At 26.2% G+C, this 20,115-nt stretch overlaps 1 protein-coding gene across 1 annotated transcript in view; it reads left to right on the top strand.

The window, feature by feature from the left end:
• Nucleotides 1–395: 395 nt before the first annotated feature.
• Nucleotides 396–20,115, top strand: part of LOC129984343 (inhibitor of Bruton tyrosine kinase-like) — a 33,769-nt gene continuing 14,049 nt past the window's right edge. Inside the window, exons 1-11 of the mRNA XM_056094206.1 lie at nt 396–664; nt 2,847–3,229; nt 6,239–6,449; nt 7,870–7,966; nt 9,726–9,850; nt 12,482–12,685; nt 14,522–14,717; nt 15,581–15,752; nt 16,446–16,569; nt 18,038–18,402; nt 19,354–19,459. Of these exons, the coding sequence (XP_055950181.1) occupies nt 3,114–3,229; nt 6,239–6,449; nt 7,870–7,966; nt 9,726–9,850; nt 12,482–12,685; nt 14,522–14,717; nt 15,581–15,752; nt 16,446–16,569; nt 18,038–18,402; nt 19,354–19,459 (1,716 nt within the window). The 5' untranslated portion in view covers nt 396–664; nt 2,847–3,113. The remainder of the gene's footprint in view (nt 665–2,846; nt 3,230–6,238; nt 6,450–7,869; nt 7,967–9,725; nt 9,851–12,481; nt 12,686–14,521; nt 14,718–15,580; nt 15,753–16,445; nt 16,570–18,037; nt 18,403–19,353; nt 19,460–20,115) is intronic.

Below are 20,115 nucleotides of genomic sequence, written 5' to 3'. Positions count from 1 at the left end.
TGAAGCCGTACTCATTTGGCGATGGAAAAAATGAAAAGATTTTTTTGGCGGGAAAGTTAGTTTGTAATTAATAATTAAAATTCTAATTAAAAATTCAAAAAAATTGCTATCCTATCTTTTAAGTTAGATCAAACTGCACACGGTGTGCAAATTTGATTAAAATCGGTTAAGTAGTTTAGGAGTCCATCGCGGATAAACAACGTGACACGTAATTTATATATATTAAGATTAGATTATTAATTATTACGATGAAAAATTAAAATTTTATTCATTGAAATGTTTAAAAAGTTGTCAGAGATGTGAAATAGACATTTGTCACATGATGAAAGTGTCAAAATTATAATACGATACCTAATGACAGATTTTTCCAACACTTCAACTTCTATTGGCCACAATTACGCAATATTTGTATTCGATTTTAGAAAAACATTAATATTAGAAGTTCGAAAATAATATTTATTTTTATACACATTTTCGTTATTTCCTATTTTATTTCTTTGAATGACCTTGCTTCCCATTAAAGCATTTTAATCATTTCGTGGTTCTCTTAGTAAAAATTATTAATTTAGAAAAAGCTGTATCAATATTGGAGATAGTTATGATTTTTGAAAGATCTTTCACGTCATATTGCATGTTTGACAGCGTGTCCAGTTTCTGTTGACTCGTACGTACATTCTTTTTTGTTTTATATTTAAATGAGATTAATGCCTTTTACCTTGAATACTTATACAAGTCTGTGTTCTATTTATAAATATGTGGTTTGCATTTTTTTCATCATGTTTTCTTAACAGTAATGAATGAAATTCCACTAATTAATGGAATAAAATACAAATTTAATATTTTTCCTACAGCATCTTCAACACTTCGATATGGAAAAATACCGAAATTGACTGACCATCCTTACTATTCATATATTAAATTTAATGTATCGATAAAAAAGATTAATTTAAATTTCACATCTGTCTTGGTTTTATCATATGCACATTATAATTTGAATAAAATATTTTTAATCAATCATTTAGTACTGCCTAAGTTCAACTTGTGTAATCTTTGTAGATTAAAAAATAGTTGACAACATTGATAGATCTAACATATCTAAATATTAATGCTTTAATAATATTATCAATAATTTTTAGGTGAAATATGAATGAATTCTGGAAATACTGATGAAATTATTTCAAAATTTTTCAATCATTTTCATTTATTTGGAATTGATCTTTTTTTTTTTTTTCACATACTAATTTTTTTATTATATTACTTTTAAAAGTTGTTTGCTATTAATCATATACATTTTTAATCATTTTTACTTAATTCTGTCTAAGGTTTTGTTACATTTCATCTTGTAAAGTATTTAAACTTTAGTGCACATTAAATAAATTACAAAACATCATAATTTATTTTTCAGTATGCAAACTGGAATTGATATTTCCTATTATTATTTTAGTGTATAATAAAATACGGATATGTGTAATGTTGAATATTTTGGTGGCCAATTACTTAAAGACCACATTGAAAATAAGATGTGATGTATAAGATAGTGTTTTCTGCATGTATTAAAAAATTATTTTGAATTTTAAAAAAAATATTCTTGTTAAGATGTAATTATTATATTTACTATTATCATATTACTCTTCATTCATTTTTCAATGCAAACAACAGTTATGACTACAATAAAAGATAAAATATAATCATTAATAATCTGTACTTCAGCATGGCATTAAACATATTAACATGTAAAATCATTTCTGACATTCTTAGACAAAAACTTTCTAAATAATAAATTAACTCAAAAAATTATGGTGCTACCATATTGTAGCAATATCTGAAATTCAATCTCCAAGCAGTCATTATATATCATCAAAATAGCCATGAAATCTTGTAAAAATGTTTGCAGTTCTTTTGTGACTTAATCATAACTGAAATTTTGTCATGATCCTAAAATAACTGAATAAGAAATACCAATAGAATAAGAAAGTTCAAATATCTTTTTAAAGTTGTTTTTTTTAATCAAATCGTTTTTTCATTACGCAAGCCTTTATCAAAGTATTTGAGTTGTATATAAAATAATTCCAATGTGCTAGCAATACTAATAAGCTTTTATGCCATATTGTTAATAAAACTATCAAGTGTTTTTTAAAGTAAAAAAAAATGTTCTGTGCCCATATAAAATAATTACATAAAGAATGTTAAACAGGAGGAAATGATTTTTTTTGCTTGTTTTTGTATACAAATAAATTTTAATAAATTGTGAATGTGATGCCTTCAAAATGGCATAGTGACTGGGAGACAAGAAAATGTGATGCCTTCAAAATGGCATAGTGACTGGGAGACAAGAAAATGTGCATGCCTCAGTTATTGTTCTAGTTTCAAAGATGAGAGGAGAAAAAAAAATCTGTGCCATTTATTCATTACCTGGGTAAATGTTGCAAAATACCCTGGATGCCATATTAAACCGATGATGATGACATGGGATGAAATAATAATTATTATAACCCAGGTGACATTTATCTTTGCTTCACCTCTGTTCCTGGAACATCTGAAATCATCAACTGCAATTTTTTTTAGCTTAAAAGATATTCTATATTTTTTCTAGTAGTGAAAAATACATTTTATAACTTTACCAGTGTATTGAAAGTTAACATAATGGAAAGTATTGCAAAACAATTCATATTACATTAGAGATGTGTAAAAATACATCTATAATTGCGAGAGAAACCAAACAAAAGCTGATATTATGTCTAAGAAAGCTTGTCCAAGTAGGGGGGGGAAAAAAGGTATTAATTGTGGTTTTCATAAAGAAAAAATACCCTTTGTTAAAACTAAAATTCTGTTTTCTTTCATTACAGGTTCCACAATACCATTATGGCTTTCTAAAGCTGCAGTTAGGCACAGCATCCCCATTATGGGGTGCTGAAACAAATTTGTAAATGATTTTCTTTTCTTCCTTTTAGTACTCTTATTTTTGTTGAGCAATTATTATTTCTGACTCTGTTGTAATTTTCTTTTGGTTTAAATTAGTACTAGTTCTAGTTTTAGTTTTGGATGAATGAGTGATATAGGGCAGTTTAAATATCAAAGAGAGGAAAAGCAAGATACAAAGTGTTACGAAAGTAATGGAGCATACAATAGATCGAGATTGTACTTCAAAATGCAGGTCTTCATTTCATGCTAAACAAATTTTCAGCTGTGTACCATTCGCTACCACTTCTCAACTTAGGACATATGCTGTGTAAGTGTATTTTTAGTTCATTTCTATTGTATAAAATTGACTTAAGCATGGATCGTAACAACACTTGAGCTGATTCAAATTTCTTTACAATATATGTGAACTAAGTGAAATATTCAATAAACTTAGATATTCAATAAATAATCATATAGATTATTTTATAAAAATATTAAATTTACATTAGCAGCTTATTTCAACATTTATATATAATACATAATAATTGTTAGAGATGAGATTTATGGTGTTTGACATATACAAATTACTTCTATTGCAATAATGCAAATGCATAGAGGCAATTGATTGAATTGATAGATGCTAGTTGATAAGGCAGTTACTGGTAGATGATTTTTGCTCGTAAAGTTAAAATAAAAATAGTATTAAAGAGCAATAATTATGGACAAGTAAAAAGTATGAACTAAACAATGAAATGTATGCATGTGTACAAATAAAAGGAATTAAAAGTGGGTTTTGCTGATGTCAGTAGAGTTATTGTTCTGTATCTGTGCCACCAATGAGTTTGAGTAGTCAAATAAAACTTGTGTAATTTTGATTTATGTATAAGGTTATAAGTAGATTTAGGTTATAACTAAGGCTTATATAATAATTGAGTATAATATAATAATTGATAAAGATTAGCATTTTATAAAAATTACCAACCTTTCACTATAACAAGAATCATGATATTAATGCATGTTTTTAATGTGATTCTCTTTTATTGATGCAAGCAAATGTCACTAATTAAGAAAAAAAAAAGGAATTTACTTTCCTTTCTCCTCTGCAATTCTTTCCTTTCTCGCAATTCGAATTTAGTTCATTTAAGAGGTAAAAGAGTCATAAGAGGTTAAATATATGGTTCATGGTTAAATTATTAGATTCTCAGTTTTCTTGCTTTTTTTTTTTTTTTTTTGTGTGTGTGTATGTATGTGTGTGATATACTGTTAAATGAAAATATATATAATATGTCTTTAATTTGTTTATTTAGAACAGTATTTTTAATGACTACTTCAATTCTTTGTTTTGTGAAAACATTAATATAATGTTTTAGCAATGCTTGCTAGTCATATGACATTAATCAAGCTGCATAAGATACATTAACATTTTAAAATATTTTCTTGTTGTATTTTTGATATGGATTATGATTAAAATAAAATTTTATATTAACAATGTGTCAATAAAAGTAAAGACCCTAATAGCTACAAAAGACTGAATAAATATTAAGGTAAATTACTTTAGTTTTTATATTTAATCATCATTTAAAATATTGGAAAATAAATGATATATTTATACATTTGATATTTCTCACATTAACAAAATTATGTAAATAATTTTTCACAGTAATACAATGTGTAAATAATTTTTCATCTCCTACTTTGTCAATATTTTTTAAAAAATTAAAATATTTTGAATGAATGTTTATTATTTTAATTGTCATGTTGAAATTACTTGAAAGCCACTTTAACATGAAAGTGTTTAAATTACATTTTATTTCATATTTCTAATCAAATTCTAATATGTGTTTTAGATTTACTGTTATAAATTTCAACCAGAAAGTTTACATTTAAGCATCGTTAGTTAATTTAGATAAAATTATTCTTAGTTAGTTTTAAATTAATCACTTTAAATATCAATAGTAATGGAAAAAAAAACTGTATGTTCTGGATGCTATTATTGGGATATAAATGAAAGAGAATAAAAAGTGATAAATAATAAGGATATACATAAATATGCTTGAGAATATGCTTGAACCTAAGGATAATATATACAATCCTTAAAGACATTTATAATTGTATGTACAATGTGTTTATTCTAGTTATGGCCAAATAGTTGATTTCTGAACTGTTATAGATAGCCATAGAGTGTGTTTAAAGTAAAATAATATTTTATGTTGAGTCAATAAAGTGTTGCTGAAAAAAATTATATCCCAATTATTTATAAAGTTCTATGCTTCTATTGGGCATACACTTGTGTTAGTAAAATATTCTTGACACCTTAATTTATTTGAAAAAAATCCATTCTCCTGCAACCAAAATTGCTTATGAAGCTTTTTATTTCATTATTTTAGACCTCCAAAGGCACCCAAGGGAATGCAGTGCTTTGATTGGTGGATCTTTTCAAAGTGGAGATTGAAATTACTTAAAGTCATTTAAAACAATAATATTTAAAGATGTAACGCTGTCAATTTTTGTCCCAAAAATGTAGAACTTTTTGTTGTTGTTGTTGTTTAAAATTATGGTGTTTAAAAGTATTTTGCTATTGTGACCAGGCAGACTGTATAAAAATTTTTGAGAGTAATTTTCTCAGTACTAATTTAGTGACTGAAACCTCATAAAATTTAATTCCGTACATTATTTAAAGCTTTTTTATTCTAATGGAAATATATTCTTATCTCTAGCAATTTAAAAATTTAGTTATAGGATCACGATTAGGTTTAACCTTGGACACTATTAGAAATTTTATTATTTTCTTTTTGTCATACAAATGATCTCATTCATTAATGGTTATTGATTCTGGAATATTGAAATTCTCTCTTAGAAAAGGAACAGTATGTATATATTCCTATGATATCTGTACATATTTTGTATTTATATTCAGTTGTTAGCACTGAATTGATATTAACTGCATTTATATATTAAGGAGTATGAATTACTTTATGTTTTATTTTCTTAAAGATTGTTATTTAATAAGCATTCATTTCACTTTATAAAAACTGATATTTATTCTCAAGATGGTAGTTTGAGATTAATATTGTACTCATCATAATTACTGAAGCAATTCATTTGTAATGTTTTATTTTCACTGTAGAGGTATATAATTCTCAGTGTAAAATGCATATTTACTATTTTAGTTTGTAATTGATTTAATAAAAAAATATTAACTACTGACTATAAATAAGAAAAAGTGTTTCAAATCAAATGATTGGTTATGCTTTATATTTAGTTTTCATTTAAAAAGTTAGTGAAAACTATTTATTCTTTTAAAGCATTATATCTTTTTTTTTTTTTTTTTTGCCAGCTGGTTGTGCCATAACTTTGCTGCTATTTCTGATGAATTTGGAAGGCATCTTTTGCATGTTGCTGTAGCTTGTGGGAAGTGGGAAATTGTTGAATGGTTACTGAAGCAGTGCAATGCTGATATTGATGTTAAAGATGGAGAATCTGGTTGGACAGCACTACATCGGAGCTTCTTTTATGGTCAATTGGCTTCAGCTAGAGTATTGTGTATGGTATGTTTCTCGTTTTTACTAATAAAGGTGAAGTGCATGTGCGTGTTAGCACTGAAATTAGAATGATCGAACTTGGCACATTTATACTTTGAAGGATAGAAATATGCACCTTGAAATGATTTAAAAAAATTAATTAATAAAAAATCAAGCAACATTTTAAAAGACATTAGCAATACTTTCTGAAAGTATTATAACTTAAAAATTTTTACGCCTTTTTAAAATTCTAAATGATGAAATGTTGTTTCAATGATGCCAATCTTTTTGCTAAATATTTTTTAAATCTATTCTTTTTAAAAAAAACTTTTTTCAGCATATTTTATCACAAATATTTGATTGTTGAGATGAAATCCAAATTCTTTTCCTCCCATTGTCAATGGTTAAAATATGGGCATGCTGCTATTTTTCTATGTGTGAGAAAATATTAATATAGGATAAACTATCAATAACATTTTTGAAATTTTTTTCTACTTGCAATTATAGTTTAAATTCAGATATATCATAAACTCAGATGTTCAAAGCAATATGAAAATTTTTTGAAGTGTATTCATTTTTAAATATTGCTGCTTTTTTCTGTGTTATAATTGGATGTATAAAGATATAACAGAAAATTAGGGAAGTGCACAGCATAATGACCAGAACATTGGCATAAGACTTCTAAAATACTATGGATTATTTGTCAATCAAAATTTGAAATTTAAAAATGTTTTGCTGTAGAAGCCATTCAGCCATAGTTACTTAAAATATTTAATCAAAAATCCTAGTAATCATTAATCCTAGTGAATCAGTTGGTTACCAAACAGGGCTAGTAAAAATATTTTAAATTATTATCAGTAATTTGAGAAATGCTATATATCTATAAAACTTAGAAAATTTCAGTATAATAGAGATAATGAAAAATAGACCAGTATACCAAGCACTTGTTAAAATATTATAACTATTAAAATTATTATATCTAATATCTAAGATTGACCGTTTTTTTCACTACAAATCGATGCATACTATGTATAATATTTTATTTCTAATGGATATTTTGAAACTTCTGTGTTGATCACATAATTTATTTAAATGTTTACCCGTTTCATAATTTATATTTTTATTTGAATTTTTTTAATATCTATTAGCCCTGTGTCTTTCTAGATGAAAATCTTCTAAATTCAGTTTTAATTTTTTATTAAGTATTATTTATCCTAAAACTATAATTCACTAACTTTTATTTTTCAAATATGGCTTGACATGAATAGAAATGTTTTGTAACATAAAACTTAGTTACCTAACAATATTTAACACCTAACAATATTTTATTAAATGACATTTCAAAATATGCAAATCTTACATTACATTATACATTTTTCACTGAGATTTTTCATATATAAAATATTTATGATACTTATCATGATTTTCACTCTTTGTTTCCTTTCAGAATGGTGCTAGTTTGAAACTTACTGATCATGAAGGTTTTACTCCTTTAGATATAATAGTAAAGGACCGGCTTCCATATATTGAGTACCAGCCTTCTGGTAATTGAAACTTTACTTATGCAATTGATATTAATCTTCTTGTGTTTCTTATTCTTTGAAATATTACTGCAGTTTTATTTATATTATAATTATGCTGAGTAATTTCAGGGTACTAATTAAGTAATCACATGCTTTCGAAAATGAATGAAAAATTCTTTCAAAAACAATAGATTTTTAATAATGTTAAAAGTTTTTGAAAAACTTTTCAAAAGTAGATAGAGCCAACTCTTTATTCTCATAGATGTTAATGGTTGGTTTCATAACTAAGGTGTATATGCATCAATTCTGTACATGCTGTTTCCTTTCGAAGATAGTTGTCTTGCAGTGAAATTGTGTTAACCCTCCAACTACCTATCCTGCGATTTCCGCAGGTTGTCATTTAGTGTATTTTCTGTTGCATCCCGCGTTTTTCGCAGTTTAGAGTGTTTATTTTTATGATTACAGATTTTTATTATATTATATTATTATTGTGTGACATATAGTATCAGTTCACTTTCTTTGAAAAGTAATTGAACTTATTTTCAAACATTGCATCTAAGTAGTGATTTTAAAAAATTACACATCAAGAGGGTTAACTTGTCAGCAGTATCTAATCTTGTTCAATCTGTGTTGATAGTATGAAAAAGATTGTTTTCAATGTTTTAAAATAGCATTTTTTTAATATATATATTATTCATGTAAATAAGGAAATTACCATAAACTATTAAAATGCCATGACTGAATGAAATTTATTTATATTTTTATTTTTTTATTTATTTATTTTGTCTTATTGGTGTCCTGTTTTAAAACTCAAAATTTGGGAATATATCAAAAAAAATTATTTTGAGAAATCCTTAATTATTGTTTCCAAATATGCTTATGTTTTTAGAAATGTTTTTGCAAGAAAACCTAGAAAATATAGAAATCTAAAGGAATTTATCGATATTTTGCAGTTTTAGGTTATTTAAAATTTGCTTTCAAATTGATTATTCTTTAATGCTATGAAAGGTGGTACTTATTACTGGTGAAAGTTATTAATAACTTTTTTTAAATTTTTGTTACAATTATCATAATACAAAAGTATGTTTTTTTGGATTTTGATTTATTTAATCTGTAATTTTTATTAATATATGATAAATTATATAGATAAAAAGAGCCATTAGAAAAAAATGGTTTTTTAAATTCTTCCTTTTACATTTAAATTACAAATATGATAACATATTTTTTAAAATGGGCTCTAATTTGATTTTGAGACTAATTTCTTAACAACATTTATAGGTTCCCCCTTTAGTTTAAAATAAAATTTGAAGGGAAAAAAATATATTAAGTTATGTGTTATTAATAATTGATAACAATTATTTTGTATTGTATCAATTATTTTGTATTGTATTTTAATTTTGCTTTAAATTGCAAATCTCTTAACATTAAATTAAAAATTTTAATTAATTTTTTTAAAGATTAACTCTAAATCTGTAAACTTTACTTTACTGGATGTTTCATTTTTCAAATTTAACTCTAATTATTTTCTTTAAATTCCATGGTTTAAATAAGCTTAAAACTTCATAATTTCTTTTGCATATCAAAAATATATATCTATGCATCTATTTTAAAAAATCATTTCAATGAGTTGAAAATTATTTTTTCAAAGTTGGTAGCCATATAAGGAGTTAAGTCTGATTCTGAAAAAGATCTTTGGCATTATTTTTGCTGTAAATTTGCTGCTAAAATTTTTAATGTTTATTTTAATTCTAGTTTAAAATAATTTGCTAAAAATTTTTAGATCCATCTGATGTATATGTGTGGGGCTCAAATTTCAATTACAATCTTGGAGTAGGTAACTCTCAAAGCAAGGTTGCACCTGATGTATTAGAAGTTTTTCGAAAAGATTTCATTGATATAAAACAGGTAAAGAAGAAAAATTAGATATTTATTCTTTAATCCATTAGAAGTTAGCATCAAGTATAAATGTTGAGACAAAATATAAATATCTTTTTGAAATATCAATCACCAAGTAAACTTGAGAATATTTTTAGCCTTTTGCAATTTTGTCTATTTCTGCGTGTTAATTTTTTAAAAAATAAATACAGAATTTCGAAATTAAAGGAAGACTTTCAAGACACCCTGCATACTATAATCGTTATACTAACCCTAACTTTGATAGACTTTGATATGATTACTGCTTTGGAACTTTTAGAACTTTCATGCCAAAGAAATTTCTTTTTTTTTATTCTGTTATAAAAGAAATACTAATCCACGTTTCTTACATAATAGGTGGAAGGGGTATTTATGATAAGCATGTTATTATTTTTATGGATATATGCTGTTTTACATTAAAAACCTTCCATATTTTTTTTAAATTTATTCAAATGCCTTAATTTTGGGTTAAGCAATAATTCATTTAATGCTATCATCGAGTGTGTATTAAAATTTTGAAATAATTTGTTTGGAGGGAAATTAAAACTGCAAAGTAAGAACTGTGAAAGGCATAAAATGTAACATATTCCTTTAAGCATGTTTGTTTAATTATGTTTCTTCAAATAATGTACTTTATTTATAAATATTTTTTTTCTTTAGCAAATTGAAAAGTAATTAAACTTTTAAACTTGCTTTATTAATACCCTTTAGTTTATCTAACCAACAATTTTATATATACACTCATGTCCAAAATTAAGGTCACAAACATAAAATCTGAGAAAAATGGAAAACTATTCACTCTGTTGCCACGAAATTTGGCACAGAGGTACACTACAATAGAAGAAAGAACATAGACACATAACAACATGGAAACGATTTTAATTGGGAATTTAGAAACAGGGTATATCAAAAAGTGTTACATTATGAATCAGAGATAAAGCATTTATCTGGGGAAAAGCCTGTCTAATATGGAGTGTGACCAACGTGCACTGCTATACAGGCTTCACAACGAGCTTTCATACTGTTTATGAGGGTGTGAATAAATGCTTGGGGCAACAAAGCCCATTCTTCCAAAAGTGCGGCTTTTAACTTTTGGAGGGTATTAGGAGGGGGGTTACGCTGTGCAATGGCTCTTCCGAGACCATCCCGAACATGTTCAATAGGAGTATGATCCAGAGACTTCGAGGACCAGTCCATTCATCGAATATCCTCTTCCTCAGGAAAAACATCAACGATCTGGGCTCTGTGTGGACGTGCATTATCTTCCATAAATATGAAGTCTCATCCAAAAGCACCCCGAAACAACCTCACATAGATTTCAAGGATCTCATCTCTATAGAGATGTGCATTGACAGTACCTGCATCAAAGACATGCAGTGGTGTACGACTGCGCAACATTATGCCATCCCAGACAAGGATTTCTCTGCCATCAAATCTGTCAATTTCTTTTACGTAGGAGGGATGATGGTGAACTCCTCGCTCTCTCCAGATGAAGATTCGACGAATGTAACTCTGTGTGGTAAATCTCGACTCATCACTGAAAAGAACACGCCCCCATTCTTGCTGTGCTCAAGACTGCTGTGTTAGGCCCCGCAAGAACCGGGTTTTTCTGTTGGATGCAGTCAAAGGGATGCATTCAACTGGTCACTGGGCATAAAGGGCCCTCTCTGCTAGACGTCTGTATACTGTTTGTCTGGAAATTCTTATTCCAAATGCAGCAGCAAGTTGAAGAGCTGTTGTCAGCCTATGCCGTCGTGCGCTTAATACCAAATAGCGATCCTGTGCAGGCATCTTTGTTCTGTGATGGCCTTGGCCAGCCTTCCTGGTTATAGTACCACTTGTTTGGAATTGATTCTATAACCTGGATACCACTTTCGGTACCACTTGTAATCACCGAGCCACCTCTGCTTGAGATTGCCCAACTTCAAGCCTGCCGACGGTTCTCCATCTCAATGAATCGTCTAAAAGATTATGAGAACTCATTCTCACTGGAAACATGTTAATTTTTTTGTTTTAATTCAATATTCACAAAATTTCAGACAAAAGTCCCAGATTTCTAAACGGTCTACTTTCAGTAGTTCCTCAAAAACTAATGCTAAATAAAAAAATTTCCCACAACAAAGGTTTATATCGTGTTTCTGGTCCTTCACAATATAGAAAATATAATTTGTTTAAATTTTGCTGGTCGTCATTTAGAATTACTTTGAAAAACCTTTTTGTGACCTTAATTTTGGACATGAGTGTATTTTGTCACATTTGTCAAATTCAACAATCAAGAATGAGGATACCATTTATCATAAACAAAAAATGAACTATAGGAGAAGAATTTATTATTAATAATAATATAGTCCTCCATTCTTTCTGTATTGCTACAACTCAGTTGAATAAAAGTTATACTTTAATTATAAGTATTATTTATATGAGATGAGACAAATTACTTTTATGTGTAATTATGTAAATGTATACAAATTTTCATTTAAAATACAATTCAAATTGATATTTTTAATGAATGAAAATACTTCTTTCATTAATTATTACTATGTATAATATATATTATCTGCATAGTTTTCCTGTGTGCTCAGTTTTATTTATTTCTCTAATAAATAAAATGTTAAATTTCAGGTAGTTATATGTAAATTTCATAGTGCTTTCTTATCAAGTACTGGACAAGTGTATACTTGTGGATATGGGCATGGTGGTCGTTTGGGTCAGGATACTGAAGATATATCATTGGCTCCCTCTCCTGTGAAAGGATTAGGCTCTCAAATTTGTCTGCAAGTTGCTGCAGGGCAAGATCATTTGTTACTCCTGCTTGAAAACAGACAAGTATGATATGACAGTTGAATTTTAATAAAAAAAAATTATGTCTATATTTGTTTCAATTATTCATGATAGAAGAAATAGAATTCATAATCTTAATCTTTGATTTCCGTCAGTAAAATTATGCTTAAATCATATTGATGATTTATTTAATATATTTGTATATTCCAGCATTAACCTTAAAATTTATTTCAATCTGTAATATGGATGAAATGTTAAATATTGCATATAGTCAATAAAACACATTATAAGCATATAACCATGCTTTTTTTAAAAAAATGCAAATATATAAGTCTATACAAGTGCTTGCTAGAATTATGGAATAGTAATTTTTTTTAAATGAACTAAAACAAGATTAATATTTAAAAAGACATTTCTTTATTAAAATATTTCATACTTTAATTTTTTCTGTTATTGTTTCTAGTTTAGAATGTAATAAATAGTTTCTTAATAGATTATTCAGAATTAACTGAAAGAATATAAAAAATGTGAGTGACGGAATTACTGTCTTTATACAGTTTTGAATTTATTTTTAAGGTGAATTAAAATAATCATTTATATATAATATATGTTATATAGCATATATAAATTATATATAATATGAAGTTATTTATAATATACAAACCTACAACTACTTTTGTTTATAAAAAAAGAGATTAAATAAAAGTGATTATAAAATTAAAAATTTTAAATTAATTTTTCCGTTCAAAACTTACTGTTGATTGTTAGTGTGCAGAAAATTCTTCTTTGAATGCATATTCAAAAAAGATGTTTTTTTCTCATCAAATTAAAACAATTTGTTTGGTACACTGCATCAAATTAAAACAATTTGTTTGGTACACTGCAAATAAGTTATTTATCTAATTAATTCACATTAAATATATTTAATGCACAAGATGTATTGATGCCCAGCTATTTGAAGTAGATAATTCTTTAGTAAATATAAATAGCTCTTTTTTCCCCTCATTAACCTCTCTCTTCTCATTCAGTAAGAACAATTGTCTGAGAGGATGAAAATAAGTCAGAAATGTTACTAGGATTTTCTGAGAAAGATCTGAATATTTCAAATGGGTTAAAAGTTATGAATTTTTCTGAAAAATTCATGAATAATGCCACTTTTACAGTGTTCCATGATTCCAAAAGACTCCAAAATTAATTTTTTCCTCTTGTCTAAATAAATATATAAAATTCAAAACAAGCATATGCTCCAAACAAATTTACAACAAACATATGCTCCATGATCAATCATTTGTATTGTTATTTGTTAGATTCGGCAATAAGCTGCAGTTCACATTCTAAAATTGTTAACTAAATGTTACTAATTTGAAAATTGCTTATGTTTCTAATTTGTACTTAAGTAAATTAATATTTTATAGAATATTTCCTTTATGAAAAAGTAATTTTAATTTTAAAGTCACTTTTAACTTTTTATTATAAATCTCTTTATTTGTGAAAATATGAATCATTGACAAAAAGTATTCATTTTACTTCTAACCCATGCTGGCATCCTATTTATTGATAATTATATTTCACTTTTCATCTGTATATATGTATATAAATTTTTTAATTGGCTTTTTAATAATTTTTCTCTTAAAAATTTTTTTGTATAATTTTTAATATTTTAATTTCACTTAACAGTTTTATTAACTTTTATGTTCTGAACACAAAGAAATTTACTAAATTTTATGCTTTAAATTTTACATCAGTCCTTAAACAGGTTAGGGTGTCGATAAAATATATAAACTGCATCATAAATTTATTCACATGAAATTTTTTTTTAATACATGAAAAGTGAAAGTTAGTTGTCTGTTTTCATAATGAAGAGACATTCTCATATTTCAGGTATGGAGTTGTGGTTTAAATACTTACCACCAACTTGGCCATATTCCCCCTCCTGAAAGACTTCTGACACCAAAACCTTTGACTCTGAAATTTTTGAAAGGAAAAGCTATTCTTGGAATCTGTGCAGCTCGTTTCCATTCTGTTATATATACTAAAGATAGTGTTTATACTTTTGGACTCAATGCTGGGCAACTCGGTATAGCATTATTTTGTTTGTTCTAAATGTTCTGTTTCTGTTTTGTTTGTCATCTATGTGTGTTTTAAACCATATCTTATATTTAGTTTTTAAATTATGTAAACTGTTTTTTACCACATTTAAGATTTACATTTTGATATTTTGTTAATATATTTTATAAATGGAAACTTTTTACTTATGAAAATATCTCTCATCCTGACAAATTACAATTTTTAATTGCAATTTAAGATGGATATAAGTTTTTATGTCAAACATTTTCATTCCAAAAATTTTGCTGGCAAAAGAAATGAAAATGGCAATATGAATTCAGGAAAGACTCAAGGAAATAATTATAAAATTGTTTTTTAAAATGTAGTTAAAAAGGTATTGGATTGAGATGTTAAAAGATGTTGTAACTCACTTTTAGATAAGCATACTTTGACCTTGAAATTGGTGCATTATAAATGGCATAACTCCATCAATGAAATGTATTAACTGATAGTGTAACCAAAACTAAATGCTTATAATATATCAGGCGAAAAGGGTTAATTTATTAATATGAAGCTGCTGCCAAGCCTATATATATAATATGAAGAAATTTGTAAAATTGTGTGATTTGAAATTTTCTTACAACTACTGCATAAATTAATGAAAATTATAGATATGTTGATAGTATATTAGAAATTTGAAATGTTTCATATAAGAAAAATAATTCTGATGAACTGAATAATTGATTTTGTTGGAACTAATGATAAACAAAGTGCTGCAATTAAAATTTTAGTTCTATGTGAAATTTTTGTAGCATACAAATATTTTTAATGTAATTATTCTATTCATGAATAAAATTTTATGTTTCTGATTTATCTTTGTGTTCGATAAATTAGGACATCCAAAAGGAGATCGTACTCAAATTCATCCCAGGCAGGTGTCAGGCTTGTATACAGAAGAATGCAGTTTAACACATGTTGCTTCTAGTGATGGGGCAATAGTTTGTGCTACAAATCGAGGCGATGTTTACGTTCTTCATGAGTATCAAATTCGTAAAATTGCTTCCAGGTAACTTGCTTAAATACCTTATTAATAAAACCTAAAATGTCATGCATTTATATACTCATGTAAATTTTTATTTGAAAGCCATAAGTTTTTGATAATGGGGATTTCTTTTGTAACACACAATTTAAATGTCTTTATTCTTTTGAAAATTATTATTTATTAACTAATTGTGATAAATGTTAGATTTTATGTTTAAAAAAAATTCCACTAGATATAATATTTATAATGTGAAAGAAATTTAAAAAAATCCAGTTTTATAAAACTTTTATTCTTCTGAATTCAGATTAAAAATTCCTATGTTTAAAAAATAAGCAGGTTCACATATCCATGTATGTACCTATGTGCTTAATTTTCTTTCATTAAGATGCTTAAAATGTGCTTAATTTTAGCATCAGTTTCTCAATATACCCTGGGAATATTGTTTTTAAGTAATCGTTCTCTTGATTATGGGAGGGATTAAAATATTGGTTTCTGTTTTAAAAATTTGTTAAAACTTTCACATTTATTTCATAATGTCAAAATCCTAGGCAGGGCAATTTTAGATAAATACAATTTTTCTGTATGGGAAAACATTTTGAGGGGAACTTTTCTGCATGTAATTATTTACATTACCTTATCTTCTTAAAAGTATCGCTTTGTGAAAAAAATATACTTGAAATATTAATTTACTTTAAGCATGTAACATATTTTTTTCAGGCAATTGGAAATAATGAAACTGTCAGTAGTTGGAGGTCACTTAGATTCTCGATGTGATGTGGCTGGCGTTCGTGAAGGTGGGGGCTTGGAATTAAGAGTTGCTCTTCTAACTAAATCTGGAAAGGTATCACTTGATTACTTAAATAAATGAATACTTGAAATTTCATATAAAAGTATAACTGTAGAATCCGCATTAAATAAAGTTTTTGTTTATTTAGAAAACTCATCATTGCATTCATTCTTCGTTTCCATTCTTATTTGATTTGGATTTTTTTTTTTTTTTTTTTTTTTTGCAGAATTTTGATTTTGATTTTCTTTTTTACATTGTGAAAGATAACTTCTAAACTTTTTTTGACTAAATTTTTTCATTCTTTAATTATCAAAAGACCTATTGAAATTTATATGTAAAAGCATTCTAATTTTCTCGGCATTGATGGAAATATTTGATGATTCTATAGCATTTTCTGAAGGTAACAAAGTCATTATAACTAAAGAATTATTATTTTTATTAGAGATTATTTTAAAAAATAAAAAGCAGCATGGGGTTCAACACCAGCAGCATTTGAGCTAGTACCAAACAAAAACAAAAAAAGACTACTGTTTTATGGAAGCTTTATAAAAGATGTTTTTTAGTCTTTATAAGAATATGAAAAGTGTATCCTTATTGTAAATTATGATCGAGTAGAATTGAATAAGCTTTTGCTGTTTGTATTTCTACTTGATCATTAAATATGGCTCTTGGAACTTCTTGTTGAATATGACTTCATGATTTAGAAAGAAAACAAACTGATAAATGTAAGAAAGATCTGAGATTGAGAGGTAAAGAGATCTGTTAGTGCTCTTAATTCATCAATTAAATGTTTGTAAAATATGCTAGTCAAGAAGGTTTTCTAGAAGAAGTATAGCTTTTCAAGAAGGATTTCTTTATTTGTGTTGATTTTAACTAATTTAATCTCATGAGTAATAAAGTGGAAGGTTCAAAACATATCGATAGCATTTTTGCAGTTGTGGAATTTTAGTTTGCCATGTAGTTTCAAAAATGGACATCTATTTTTAATCATTTTTTATTAATTTATTTTACAAATTTTATATTTATTTTATGACTATGTCTGGGGTTTTCAGCTGATTTGAAGTGTGTTTTTTTCGGTGGGGGGAGGGTGCCAAAGTGCTTCAGGTGCCATACATTTTCTTTTTCTTTTTTTTTTTTAATTCTTATTTTGCTTCGATCTTTACTTGAAAATAACTTTTTTCCAAAAATTTTCTTTTTTGGAGACACACTTGTAGCTACATTTAGCAATTATAATTTACCATGGCATCATGTTTCTTTACAATATTTTGAAAAATGTGGTTCCAAAAGAAATTCATTTAGCTTTTGTAGTGTATAGTCCATATTTTAATGTCAGTTTATTGGTCTGTTTTTATTGCAGGATACTCTAAATAGGTAAATTTTAGTTATAACCTTGTGTATACCTTTTTGTAATAATAAAAGTTATTAACATCATTTTATTGCATTAAAAAGAAATCGAAGTGAATTTTTTTCCCTTAAAATTTGTATTATAATTTGTAAATGTGCAAACCCATTTATTTTTCAGGTTTATCTTTGGAGACAGACTGATCCATATTTGAGAAGGTGTCTTTTTACTTCACCAAAGGAATTAATTATTTCTGATATTCACATTAATCATTATTCGATTGGACTGATAACTAGTAATAATGAAGGTTATATTGGTACCATTGTAAATTTCAAAGGCAAACGTTCAGCACCACCCTCATCAACTCTACATACTCCATCTCTTTTTAATAAACAAGCTTCAATAGGTTTAACTGTTCTTCTTGATCCTGATGATTGTCATTTTATTAAAGCCAAAAAATTGCCAAACATTTATAGAGGAACTTCTATAACAAGTGACTCTAAAGGGAGAAATTTTGCTGTGTTGCAATCTAATCCAAAAATGGGGTAAGATTTTTACACATTTTCGTAAGTTTGTTGTAAAAGAAATCAAATAAAAATGCATTTAATGTGTCAATTTTTTAAAAAAAATTAATCTATTAATTTAAACATTCATTTTTAATTAATTTTATTGAAAATGATTTGTAAAATATTTTATTTTTTTATGTGTATAGTTTTTTCAAAGATTTTGTGGGAATTCATTCAGTAGTTAACTAATTATTAATAAAAGAAATAAAATAACATCCATCTCAAGCAATGGTTAATATATAAGCTATTACAGCATATGAAATTTGCTAACATGTTCTTGCCAAGACAACATATATTGTTAAAGGCATCATTATTAAGAATTCTTATTCTACCATTTAGATAAGATAATCATAGAATCAGTTTATAATTAAATTTAAGAGAGTGCCTGGATGTAAAAATCTATGGAAATTGGGATTTAAGAATAACACCAGCAAACCTTGTGCATTATAAATTATTTATTGCATAAAATTATTTCCAAATCTTTTAAATGATGAATCAGACAGATTTTTAAAAAATTGGTGAAATTTATAAATTATTTCATAATTTTTATTGTAAATCATTGTTAGTTCAATATTGTATATTATAAGTATTTTAGAGATAAATGTTTATTATGTATATGTCTGTGTCATATACATAAGTAAGTGTTTCTTGTGTATTAATTTTTTTTCCCTTAATCAGTAAATTTCAGCAAAAATTTTAGCTTCTGAGAACTGCCTAATAAAATATTTAAATAAATTATCTCTGTTGTGCTTAAAAATTGTAACAATAACTATATTATTATATAATTTCCCTGTCACTTGCTTTTTTTTATCCTACAGTTTTTAGTTGAATTTGTAAAAATTCAATCCCATCATCTTTAAAAAATTTTATCTAGAAAAAGAAATAGTTTTTCTTCTTTATTGTAACTTTCATCTAAATCATAACTTTCAGTCTTGTGGAATTGCCCATGATTGGAGAATCAAAAATTCAACAAGATCTAACAAGAATGTATTTAGAAACGCACAAACATGATGACTTTCATGATGTAATTATTAAAGTATGTATCTAACTTTTTTGTGCACTTTTTATTTAATGTTTTATGTCCATAAGGTGGAATTATATAATTGGTTTTTCAACTACTTATTAAATTACTGGAATTCTAAAATTTTATATAATTTACTGAATGTACATAACATTTCATAAATTTTACTGAATTTTCCTAATAACAAATATAATCTATTAATATGATCAGTACTTAAATAATCAATATAAATGGGGCCATCTTGTAATAAATATGAAAAAATATTAGTCATTCTCTTATTAATAAAAAATTATATATATATATATATATATATATATATATATATATATATATAATAAAACTAAAAAGTAACAATAAATTAAAGCTTTTAAAATGCTTTTATTAATTTATTATAAACTACAGAAATATTTTTGTCACTAATATGGAATTGAAAACAGTCATAAAAGCATGAGTTGCAGAAGGAAACATGAAGGTATCATGTAGAAATTAAGCCAAATTGGATATCATAAGAAGGAAAATTATTAAGAATTTATTAAAGTTTAAAAGTTCAAATGCATTTTTTAACTTTTAAATATGTAATGTAAATTAAAATTATGCTAAAAACATTTCAGCACAATTTGATGTTTATTTTATTTATGTGTGCATGTGTTGACTTACAGTTTATTTATCCA

The sequence above is a fragment of the Argiope bruennichi genome, chromosome 9, assembly GCF_947563725.1.
Source record: "Argiope bruennichi chromosome 9, qqArgBrue1.1, whole genome shotgun sequence".
Classification (NCBI taxonomy): domain Eukaryota; kingdom Metazoa; phylum Arthropoda; class Arachnida; order Araneae; family Araneidae; genus Argiope; species Argiope bruennichi.
Note: the sequence above shows the minus strand (reverse complement) of the source record. Positions and strands in the feature narration are given on the sequence as shown.